The 10,956-nt window shown below is 44.5% G+C and overlaps 1 protein-coding gene across 1 annotated transcript; it reads right to left on the bottom strand.

Annotated features, from left to right (window-relative positions):
• Positions 1–1,794: 1,794 nt before the first annotated feature.
• Positions 1,795–5,087, bottom strand: LOC110505357 (trichohyalin-like). Its single transcript, XM_021584533.2, has 4 exons — positions 4,896–5,087; positions 3,531–4,355; positions 2,591–3,241; positions 1,795–2,355 (listed from the first exon to the last, which is right to left on the bottom strand). The coding sequence occupies exons 1-4, from the start codon at positions 5,085–5,087 to the stop codon at positions 1,852–1,854; spliced, it is 2,172 nt and encodes a 723-aa protein (XP_021440208.2). The 3' UTR covers positions 1,795–1,851.
• Positions 5,088–10,956: the final 5,869 nt, after the last annotated feature.

Here is a 10,956-nt window from a genome sequence, read left to right as displayed (position 1 = left end):
GAAATGTGTGCATGAGAGTAAGTCACTTTAGATAAAAGTGTCTGCTAAATGACATATACATGTAACTGCCAGAATAATGGAAACACTTGATTAAATGAGGGATACAAACTACATTGAAAGCAGGTGCTCCCACACAGGTCTGGTGTTTGAGTTAATTAAGCAATTAACATCCCATCATGCTTAGGGTCATGTATAAAATGCTGGGCAGGCCATTATTTTGGCTACCATGGCTATGCCCCCATAGGATGACAAGGCCCCCATCCACAGGGCACGAGTGGTCACTGAATGGTTTGATGAGCATGACAACCATGACAACCATGTCAACCATATCCCATGGCCATCTCAGTCACCAAATCTCAACCCAATTGAACACTTATTGGCGACTAACACCATCAATAAAACACCAAATTATGGAACTTCTGGTGGAAGAATGGTGTTGCATCCCTCCAATAGAGTTCGAGACACTTGTAGAATCTATGTGAAGGTGCATTGAAGTCGTTCTGGCTCGTGGTGCCCCAACGCCCTATTAAGACCCTTTATGTTGGGGGTTTCCTTTATTTTGGCAGTTACCTGTATATATAAATATGTCAGTGTGGTTTGATGAGTGTTATTCAGGAAACACACACAGGTCCTGCTTGGCTGTCCCTGATCATTCCCGCTGGTTATTCTCACCTTCCAGAGAGCCTGTCCACAGCTCTATTTTTAATCCAATCACACAGAGTGAGTGAGTGTGTCTTTCTGACCCGATCTCTCTCTCTCCCCAGTCTCTCTCTCTCACCCCAATCTCGCTCTTTCTCTCTCTCTCTCTCTCTCTCTCTCTCTCTCTCTCTCTCTCTCTCTCTCTCTCTCTCTCTCTCTCTCTCTCTCTCTCTCTCTGAGTTTGTCTGTCTGTCCGTCCGTCCTTCCCTCCGTCCGTCCGTGTCACCATCGCACACCCAGGAGGTCCAGTAGCACCGTTTTGTTCAGTGAGTAACTTGTTTTTCACTTTTTAATAATACTCAAGCTTTCATTTAGCGACATCTCATCTCTGTTTCTATGTTCCAGAGATAGCCATATGCAAATATCATAGCCTCAGGAGATATATTTTTTTTCACATGAACAACACACTTATATTATGTATTTATAAGGACCAGAAACCATCCGGACTAAGATGAATGAGAGATAGAGGAGAGAGGAGGGAAAGAGGGAGAAGGAAGAAGAGAAGGTGGAGGTGGAAGAAGAGAGAGACAGGTAAGACGCTACTCTGCCTGCTGGCTATATTTTAATGAGCGCTCTCCCCCATTGGTGTACATTAGCAGAGAGAGAGAGAGAGAGAGAGAGAGGGGGAGAGAGAGGGGGAGAGAGAGAGAGAGAGAGAGAGAGAGAAAGAGATAGAGAGAGAGAGCGAGAGAGACAGAGGGAGAGAGAGAGAGAGAGGGAGAGAGAGAGAGAGAGAGAGAGAGAGAGAGAGAGATAGAGAGAGAGAGAGAGAGAGAATTTTGGGGGGGAGGATAAGTGGCATCAGTATGATAGCACTTGGCCACATGGTGGCGCTGTGGCAAACATACTAGACAACACTTTACCAATTTGATATAGAATGATATAACTTAGATGGCATGCTTTAAGTTATGTCTTTTTAATTCCCACAGTGCCCAACAGGTGACTAAGTGAGTTTCTATTATTTCTGCTTGCAGCTCTTGTTTTTCTTTCTTTCTTATGTCACTAAGTGATTAAAGTTCATATTAACATGGAGAAAGAAATACACATGAACATTTCCTTTGGATTAAAAAAAAACTTTATTTTTATTCCATTTGATAAATGCTTGATTCAAATTATGAAAAGACGTCATGTTTTTATTGATTCTTTACTGCTCTATGTCACAAAAAGGTTGAAGAATGACTTAAATACACCTTTCTTTTTCTTGGGAACAAGACGTGCCTGCCACCTCGCCTCCGCCTCTCTACTCTTCTGCTCCTCCCGTTCCTTTGCCATCTCCTCCCTCTTCTTATCTTCCAGTCTCTTCCTCTTCTCCTCCTCCTCCTTCCTCTCCTTCTCATTCCTTTTCTCCTCCTCCCACTGCCTCTCCCACTCAGAGCCAGTCTCCTCATCTGAACTCACCGATATTGCTGACTCATTTCCTGGGGCCGTGTGTGTTGTCCTGTTGACAGGGAAGCCCCCCTGAACAACGTACTCCTTCCTCCTGTTCTTCTCCAGCCCCATTATTTGCTGTTGCTTCTCCTCCTCCTCCTCCCTCAAGTCACTGAAAAAAACAGCCCGCTGGTGCTGCTGCTCTGCGTCCATTTTGGTTGCCTCAGATCTCTTCCTGTCCTCCGCTTTAGCCTTCTTCCAGGATTCCTGCAGGACTGTCAGGCTCACCTGTTCCGTTAAATTGACGGATTCATATATTTTAGATTTACATGTTTGACTATTGGGCAAGAAGTGCAATCACACACAATGAAATTGGGAAGGACTGAAATGGTTTTGTATGCCCACCCCCCCCCACCCCACCCCACCCCACACACCCTCCAATGTAGGAAAAGTGGGAGTTATTTGTAAAAAAAAATGTATATAAATAAAAGTGTTGGAGAAAAAAGGGTCAGGAAAGCATTACCTGCTCTAGTAGCTTCTTCTCCTCCTCTTTCCTCTTGTCCTCCTCCCTATTCCTAAGGCGCTCTTCTTCCTTCTTCTTCTCCTCCATTCTCACCCTTTTCTCCTCCTTCTGCCTCTCTTCCAGCTCTCTCTGTTTCCTCTTCTTGAATTTCGCCGACACAATCTCTTCCTCCTCACTGTCCACATCCCAGTCACTCAGTTCTGTCTCTGTTGAAGTCTGCTTTTCTTGCTTTGTCTCTTGTGTCTTTTTCCCACTCTGTTCATTCTCAGACTTCTTCTTCTCCTCCTCTATCACCGGCTTAGCCTCAATTTCCCTCTTCCTCTCCAACTGTATTTCCCTCTCCTCAGACGCCTCCTTTTCCTCTACTCTCACAGCCTTCTCACTCCTCCTTTCCTTGTCCGTCTCTTTCAGGCTGACTCTGTCCTCAGACATCTCTCTGTTGTCTTCTACCAAACCAACTGCCTCACGTCCAACGTTACCATCAGCCCCAGTTTCTCGACTCTTCCTCTCCACCTCTATCTGTCCCTTCCCTTCTCTCTCACTCAACCTCTCACTCCCACTCAGTATCTCGTCCTTCTTGTCCCCCTCCTCGATTTGCCTCTTTTCTTCCTCTCTTCGAATGTCATTCTCTGTTTTCTCCTCATCTGCTTTCTGCGAAAGAGGAGGGGAAGAGACAGAGAGAAAGAAGGAGATAAAAAAAGAGGACAATGCAACTAATCAGTAAACAAACTACAGATTGAATGTTCGTTTTCTTTTTACATGTGAGATGTACAAAAGTCATGCAGCACTTCCCCACTCTACAACACACATAAAGACAGATGAGATGAATAAATTGTGTCCTGCCCTTTGCAATCCCGTGGTAACAAAGTGTCTACATTTAGCCACCCATACAGACCCTATGGCCAAGCAGCAAGTGTAAATGAGAGGTGTTTTCTCTTACCACAGAACATTTCTGTCTGCCTTGGTCGGCGCTCTGCTTAACACTTCTTTTCTCTTCCTGGTTCTCGCTCTGAGTTTCCATTCTCACTACCTGGTTCTGAGCCCTGCTCTGGACTTCCGTATTTAGTCCCTGGTTCTGAGCCCTGCTCTGGACTTCCATATTTAGTCCCTGGTTCTGAGCCTTGCTCTGGACTTCCATATTTGGTCCCAGGTTCTCTAGCTTGCTCTGAAACATCCTTAGTGACTTTCTCTCCTTCCTGATTTGTTCAGCCTCGGACCTGAGAGAGAACACCTTCCTGTTCACAGACATCACTCTGTGGTCAACCTCCTTTCTCTTCACCACTATCTCCCTCTCCATCCTGCGCACCTCTCTCTCCCTTCTGTCCGCATCCATTTTTTGCCTGGCCAGATGTGCCCTCTCTCTCGTTTTCTCCTCATCCTCCCTTTTCTTTTCCTCCCTCTCCTTGTTTCTCAGGAAGGTTTCCCTTTCTCTTTTCTCTTCGTGGGAACGGATACGCTGCATTTCCACAAGCATCTGGTATCTTTTCTCTTCCTCCTTCCTCTGACCATGGCTCTGGCTTTTCTCCTTCCCTCTCGCTCCGTCTCCTTGGCAGCAGCGGCACCCCTCATTCATCTCCTCCACCCCTCTTCCTCTCCTTCCATCTCCCTCCTCGTCACTCCTCTTTTTCACCCCGGTGTTTTCCGTCCTCCGCTCCTCTCCGTCCACCTCTCTCGCCACCTGATCGCTGGCGGGGTCGTCCGTCTCTCTGAGGTTCTCAATGACTCTCCTCCTCTGAGGAAGGTCCATAATCAGCAGCTTGAACACCTTAGTAATAATAAACAAAACAAAAATGCTGTATACAAGCACGATGTTGTGGGTCATTTTAACCCGGAGGCTTTCATGCCTATAGATATTTTGCACAGGTCCAAAAAAAAACAAGTGTCCTTAATGTATTTTGTTTTGACTGGTTCTGGTTGAACTTTTATAATTATGTTCGGGGGAAAAGGAGCTTTCCTCAGGCTTCTCCTTCTCAGTGGGAGAACAGCGGATCTTTGACACAGACACGCAAAAATGAGCCCCAAACAGGAAATGCTTGTTTGTGATTAAGGAAACATGCTTAACAAATAGTTAAGTTTTTGAAATCAACTGTTGTTGTATTTCTTCTTTCTGAAAGGTCTGACAAGACAAAATAAACGTTTGTCTGTTTTTGCTTGTTTTTTTTTTGACTGTCTTGAGTGTGTTTAAACTGTGCGGGTCAATCTGACTCATACCACAATGGACGTCATATTTTTTCCCCCAGCAAAACACCAGTGTTAATAAGTAACATCATAACAGAAGATGAATTTGTAGCTCAATTGTAAATACCATGTTCCTCTGAGCCTTCTCCCTCAGTCTCCACTCCTGTTGTATCTCCACGATCCAGCTCTCCACCTCCCTCTTCCGGTTGCTGAGCTTCTTCTCCGTCCATCTCCTCTCCTCAAAGAGCTTCTCCTGGAGATGTGAGTCAAAGAAGTCCTTCCACGCCTCCTCCCCATCCTTCTCAGTCAGGAACTTCATCACTTGTTCCTGTGGAGCGAACCAGTGAGAGAGAAAGGAACGGAAGTATGCAGCCAAACACTGTGCAGCCGGAAAGAACTCAGACTTTTTCCACATTTTGTTACTGTCACAGCCTTATTCTAAAATGTATGACATAAAAACGTTTCCTCGGCAATCTCTGAAAAGAGGTGTCCAACCTGACAGAGCTGAAGAGGTTCTGCAGAGAAGAGCGGGAGAAACTCTCCAAATGCAGGTGCGCCAAGCTTGTGGCGTCAGACCCAAGAAGACTTGTGGCTGTAATCGCTGCCACAGTTGCTTCAACAAAGTACTGAGTAAATGGTCTGAATACTTATGGAAATGTGACATCTCCCCCAATTTCTTTTACAAATTTAAACAAAAATCTAAAAACCAGCTTTTGCTTTGTCATTATGGGGTAGATTGATGAGGGGGAAAAAAATATTTAATCCATTTTAGAATAAGGCTGTAACGTAACAAAATGTGGAAAAAGTCAAGGGGTCTGAATACTTTCCGAATGCACAGTAGATTATCAGAATAATATCATGCTCACACTACTGACTAGCTTTGAAGTAACCAGCACAAATCATTATAAAAAAAATAAGGAAAAGTCTCTTCTCACCTGGGAATGAAGTATTCCAGCAGAACCTCCATCAGAGTACTTCTCATGTATTTTCGACATTTAAACAACACTGGTAAGTGATTTAAATACTATTTGTGTGAGCAAAGCAAAAACGACTCATTTGCAAATCACACTGTTGAATTCTGGTCCAACATTCTGGTTCTACCATCAAAAATCCATGGGAACTATGACAACCGCCCTTATGATGTCACAACCAGGTCAGGATCATAGAATTAGGAATGAGTCATTTGACAGAATCTCTATGGTAATATATATACTGAACAAAAATATACATGCAACCATTTAACAAGTTACAGTTCACATAAGGAAGTCAGTCAATTTCAGCAGGGGCACAGCCATGTGTGGGCCTGGGAGAGCATAGACCCACTGGGGAGTCAGGCCCAGCCAATCAGAATTCATTTTCTCCCACAAAAGGGCTTTATTACAGACAAAAATACTCCTCAATTTCATCAGTTGTCCGGGTGGCTGGTCTCAAACGATCCCGAAGGTGAAGAAGGGGGGGGTATTATTTTTTTTATTTTTTTGGGGGGGGGGTATTTTATTTCAGCTCATGAAACATGGGACCAACACTTTACGTATTGAGTTAATATTTTTGTTCAGTTTAATTCAAATAATTCTGATTCTATGGTCTGGACCCACTGTGACCCTTGTTACCATGGCAACACTGTCAATCAAACGTGTTACCTCTATCAGTATGGAGGACTGTGGCAGAGTGAGTAGCCTCTAACCCACTTCGCTATCAATTTATGATACCGTTCACAAAGTTAGAGAAAACAAAGTTTTGATTTGGACGTTTTTTTTCAAGTCACTTCCAACTCAATTTGAGAGAATATCACGGCAGTGTAAATTTTCTGACTTAACTTAATTCCCTCTTCTTCAAACTAATTTCCTATCAGCTTGTGATAACCCTCTGATTGAGGCTGGAGCTGGGGCTGGTCCATGGTAATTTCTTCACTTTATACTGTCTCCATCAAGGCAAAACCTACTCCACCTCACCCCTCATCCCAGCTCTGATCCTCCTTTAATACTGAACAGGACGAGTTGGACTCAGTCAGCATATAGTCCCCTGGACCCCCATGTCTCTATGCTAATACACCTCTTCTCCTCTCCCGGCTTCTGTCTTTTGCTATCCCTTCTAATACATTTAATATACCTCTTCTCCTCTCTTTTCTCTCAAACCCTCTCTCTTTCTGTCCTTTTGTTCTCTATCCCCAGCCTCTCTCTCCCTCTCTCTCTCTCCCTCTCTCTCTCTCTCTCTCCCTCCCTCTCTCTCTCTCTCTCTCTCTCTCTCTCCCTCCCTCTCTCTCTCTCTCTCTGTTTTATCCCACTGTTTGCTCTCCTCTGAGATAAAGTCAGACAAATCAGACAAATACCACTCTTTTGAATAATGTAAGGTACAATATAATGAACTCTCAGTGAATCCTCACCTTCATCTAATTTATATCTCATTTTATAGAGGAGAAAGAAATCAATTTCCTCTCTTATTATGATTCCTCTGCTCCTTAAATCCTGGCTTCTCTCTCTCTCTTTCTCTTAATGTACAGGTCTTCTCTCCTCTCGGTTCATTTTTCATTCCTTCTCCCGCTCAGCGATTATCCCAACGCATATCAAAGGCCTCTAATGAAGATTCACAACATTTTCCCCTTCTCTACTAATACCTTATCAAAGAAGAATCTCGTTCCGGAAAATCAATTTTCTTTCATATTATTAAGTCCTCCTCCACTGCACTTGCATGCATGATTCTTTAGTTAGCGCAGAGCAACAGAGAGGGACTTAACCCTGAGCACCCCACACACTCAATACAGATACGCTTATCTCATATCACATATCACATAGCTACTGCTAACTCCCTGACTGGGAGATACGAGGTTAGAGGAGAGGAGAGGAGAGGAGAGGAGAGGAGAGGAGAGGAGAGGAGAGGAGAGGAGAGGAGAGGAGAGGAGAGGAGAGGAGAGGAGAGGAGAGGAGAGGAGAGGGAGATTAGGCTAGGGGAGATGGACTAGGCCCTGCGATTGAGGATGAATATGCTCTGTGGTTGACGACAACTACGCTGTTTTGTTTAAAAAGAGCAAGGTTGGGTTATTGAGAATGGGCTCTTGAGATATGACCCAGTGATACTGGGTTGTTGAGATATGACCCAGTGATGCTGGGTTGTTGAGATATGACCCAGTGATGCTGGGTTGTTGAGATATGACCCAGTGATACTGGGTTGTTGAGATATGACCCAGTGATGCTGGGTTGTTGAGATATGACCCAGTGATACTGGGTTGTTGAGATATGACCCAGTGATGCTGGGTTGTTGAGATATGACCCAGTGATGCTGGGTTGTTGAGATATGACTCAGTGATACTGGGTTGTTGAGATATGACCCAGTGATACTGGGTTGTTGAGATATGACCCAGTGATACTGGGTTGTTAAGATATGACCCAGCAATACTGGGTTGTTGGAGATATGACCCAGTGATACTGGGTTGTTGAGATATGACCCAGTGATGCTGGGTTGTTGACATATGACCCAGTTATGTTGGGTTGTTGAGATATGACCCAGTGATGCTGGGTTGTTGAGATATGACCCAGTGATGCTGGGTTGTTGAGATATGACCCAGTGATGCTGGGTTGTTGAGATATGACCCAGTGATACTGGGTTGTTGAGATATGACCCAGTGATGCTGGGTTGTTGAGATATGACCCAGTGATACTGGGTTGTTGAGATATGACTCAGTGATGCTGGGTTGTTGAGATATGACCCAGTGATGCTGGGTTGTTGAGATATGGCCCAGTGATGCTGGGTTGTTGAGATATGACCCAGTGATACTGGGTTGTTGAGATATGACCCAGTGATGCTGGGTTGTTGAGATATGACCCAGTGATGCTGGGTTGTTGAGATATGACCCAGTGATGCTGGGATGTTGAGATATGACCCAGTGATGCTGGGTTGTTGAGATATGACCCAGTGATGCTGGGTTGTTGAGATATGACCCAGCAGGTCAGATCAGAAGGCTGGATGTGTGGCTTAGTAGGGGTGTGGCTTTCTTAGTTATTTTTGACCACCCGTGATAGAACATTCCGGTGAATATTCTCTGTTGTATATTGTTATCACATGTTAAGGTTGAACACAGACAATTTTGTCTTTAATGAGGCTCAAACAAGTGTATGAGTTCTGGAAGCGCCTATGCACATCAAATTGTTGGGATAGTTGCAACTTTGTTACAATATGTAAATAATGCTGTTATAAATCTTATATTGTGTTCAAAAGGTTTCAACCAGGAAAAATAATTATCCAAGGAGACGCAAAGGTAACACTTTATTTGGATAGTTCATCTGTAGGTGCTCCACAGACTATCAGCAACATTTCAAATGACTATCTACTAACCCTAACCTTAACCCTTACCCAAACTCTTATTCGAAACCTAACCCTAATATGATTGAAGAACGACGCAACGGTATAGGGTACATGGTGATATCATACGAAATGGGGAGGTACAGTACTCAAGTGTAAAGGTCAATTAGGGCAGGCGGGAGACTAATGGTGCATCCAGACGCAACATTAGAGAAAACATTTTAGGTTCAATTCCTCATTTAAGCCTCGGGGGTGTAGAGTTTTCAGATTAAAGCTCCATCGGGCTTCAATGGCACAGAACTTAAGATCAGTAACAGCATGATTAGCCTCAGGCATTAAATGTATAATAAAAGATGTCATATAAAAATTAAAATATTGAGGAAAACTGAAATGGGCAGTGTACTAACAGAATGGCATTCACTCTCCCGGGTGGCCAAAAAATAACTATATGCAAGACATGCCCATAATAGGCCACACGTCCTGAAAATAACCTATGGATTACATTTGAAATGAAAGACCCAGCTGCTGTGTCAACCCTGCATGAAAGTGATCTTTAAATTAACCCATGTTTGTGTAATTCAAACAACCCAACATGTTGAGTTATTCATGCAACCCAACTGGCTGGGTCAAAATAATGCAGCGCGTGTTCGGTCCAATATTTACCCAGTGCTGTGTTACTAAATAACCCAAATAGTTGTTTTTTTAACCCAACCTTTTTTTGTGTGTAAGCCCTAGAGTGGAGGCTGAATTGGCCCAGTGATAGAGTTGGACTGGGGCCTACGGTGGAGGTAAAATAGGTTCTATAGTGGAGCTAGACTAGGCCCCATGGTGCAGCGAGGTGCTGGGTGATAGATAAAGTGGGGCAGGCGTAATGATGAGGCATCATGGATGTAAATGATACTCAGCTCTGGAGAGAGAGAAAGAGATGGAGGATGGGGGAGGTCTGGAAGAGGAGTGACCCAGGGAGAGGGGGAATAGATAAATGATCAAAAGGAGAGCAGAGCAGAGGGAGAAACAGAAGTGTTGGGGGTGGTGATGTATGTGGGCCTGTCAGAGAGGTCGCACAAGATGCAGTGTGCTCTTCCATAGGGGATATACCCCCCCCCCCCCCCCCCCCCCCACACACACAGACACACCCTAATGACGTTATTCAGAGATAACACACTAAATCACACACATACATTGCAGAAGACACTATCATATCATCTTTCACTTCCTCCTACACATAACACAACTCCACGTTCCATCACACTCTGAAGAACAATCCTTTACTCTTCTGTTTTCTGATCGGGAATGACTGAGATCTGCTGTGAGAATGTTGTCCATATTTTGGTTCTCTCTCTCTCTCTCTCTCTCTCTCTCTCTCTCTCATTGTTGTGAATGCATAGAGAAGCAGAGAGAGACTGGGGTGAGAGAGAGAGAGAGAGAGAGAGAGAGAGAGAGAGAAAAAGAGAGAGAGAGAGAGAGATTGGGGTGAGAGAGAGAGACTTGGGAGAGAGAGAGACTGAGGAGAGAGAGAGAGTTACTGTATGTGAACATATGGGTCTGTGAGATTTTTTGTTGTTGATGTGTGTGACAGTGTTTTTCTCGGTGAGTCTGAATGTGTGCACACGTTCAGGTCTGTGTTTGTGTGTGTGTGTGTGTGTGTCTTTCATGTGTCTGCTATCGGTGCCGAGGGCCGAGATGAGGAGTGTGTACGGTATCAGGAGCACAGTAATCCATTCTCCCCACTGTGACACGGCGAGAGACAGGCAGGCCCATCGTCCTGATGCGTTACAGGCAGCCCTATTGTCATGCTGTGTTACAGGGCTGCATGATCACATTACCCAGTGCTGGACCAGAGACATTTATTCAGTTTACACTATTCTCTGTTCGCAGCCAACTTATTTCCT

Source organism: Oncorhynchus mykiss, chromosome 25, assembly GCF_013265735.2.
Source record: "Oncorhynchus mykiss isolate Arlee chromosome 25, USDA_OmykA_1.1, whole genome shotgun sequence".
NCBI classification, from domain to species: Eukaryota; Metazoa; Chordata; class Actinopteri; order Salmoniformes; family Salmonidae; genus Oncorhynchus; species Oncorhynchus mykiss.
This window is presented reverse-complemented; position numbering and strand designations above follow the sequence as displayed.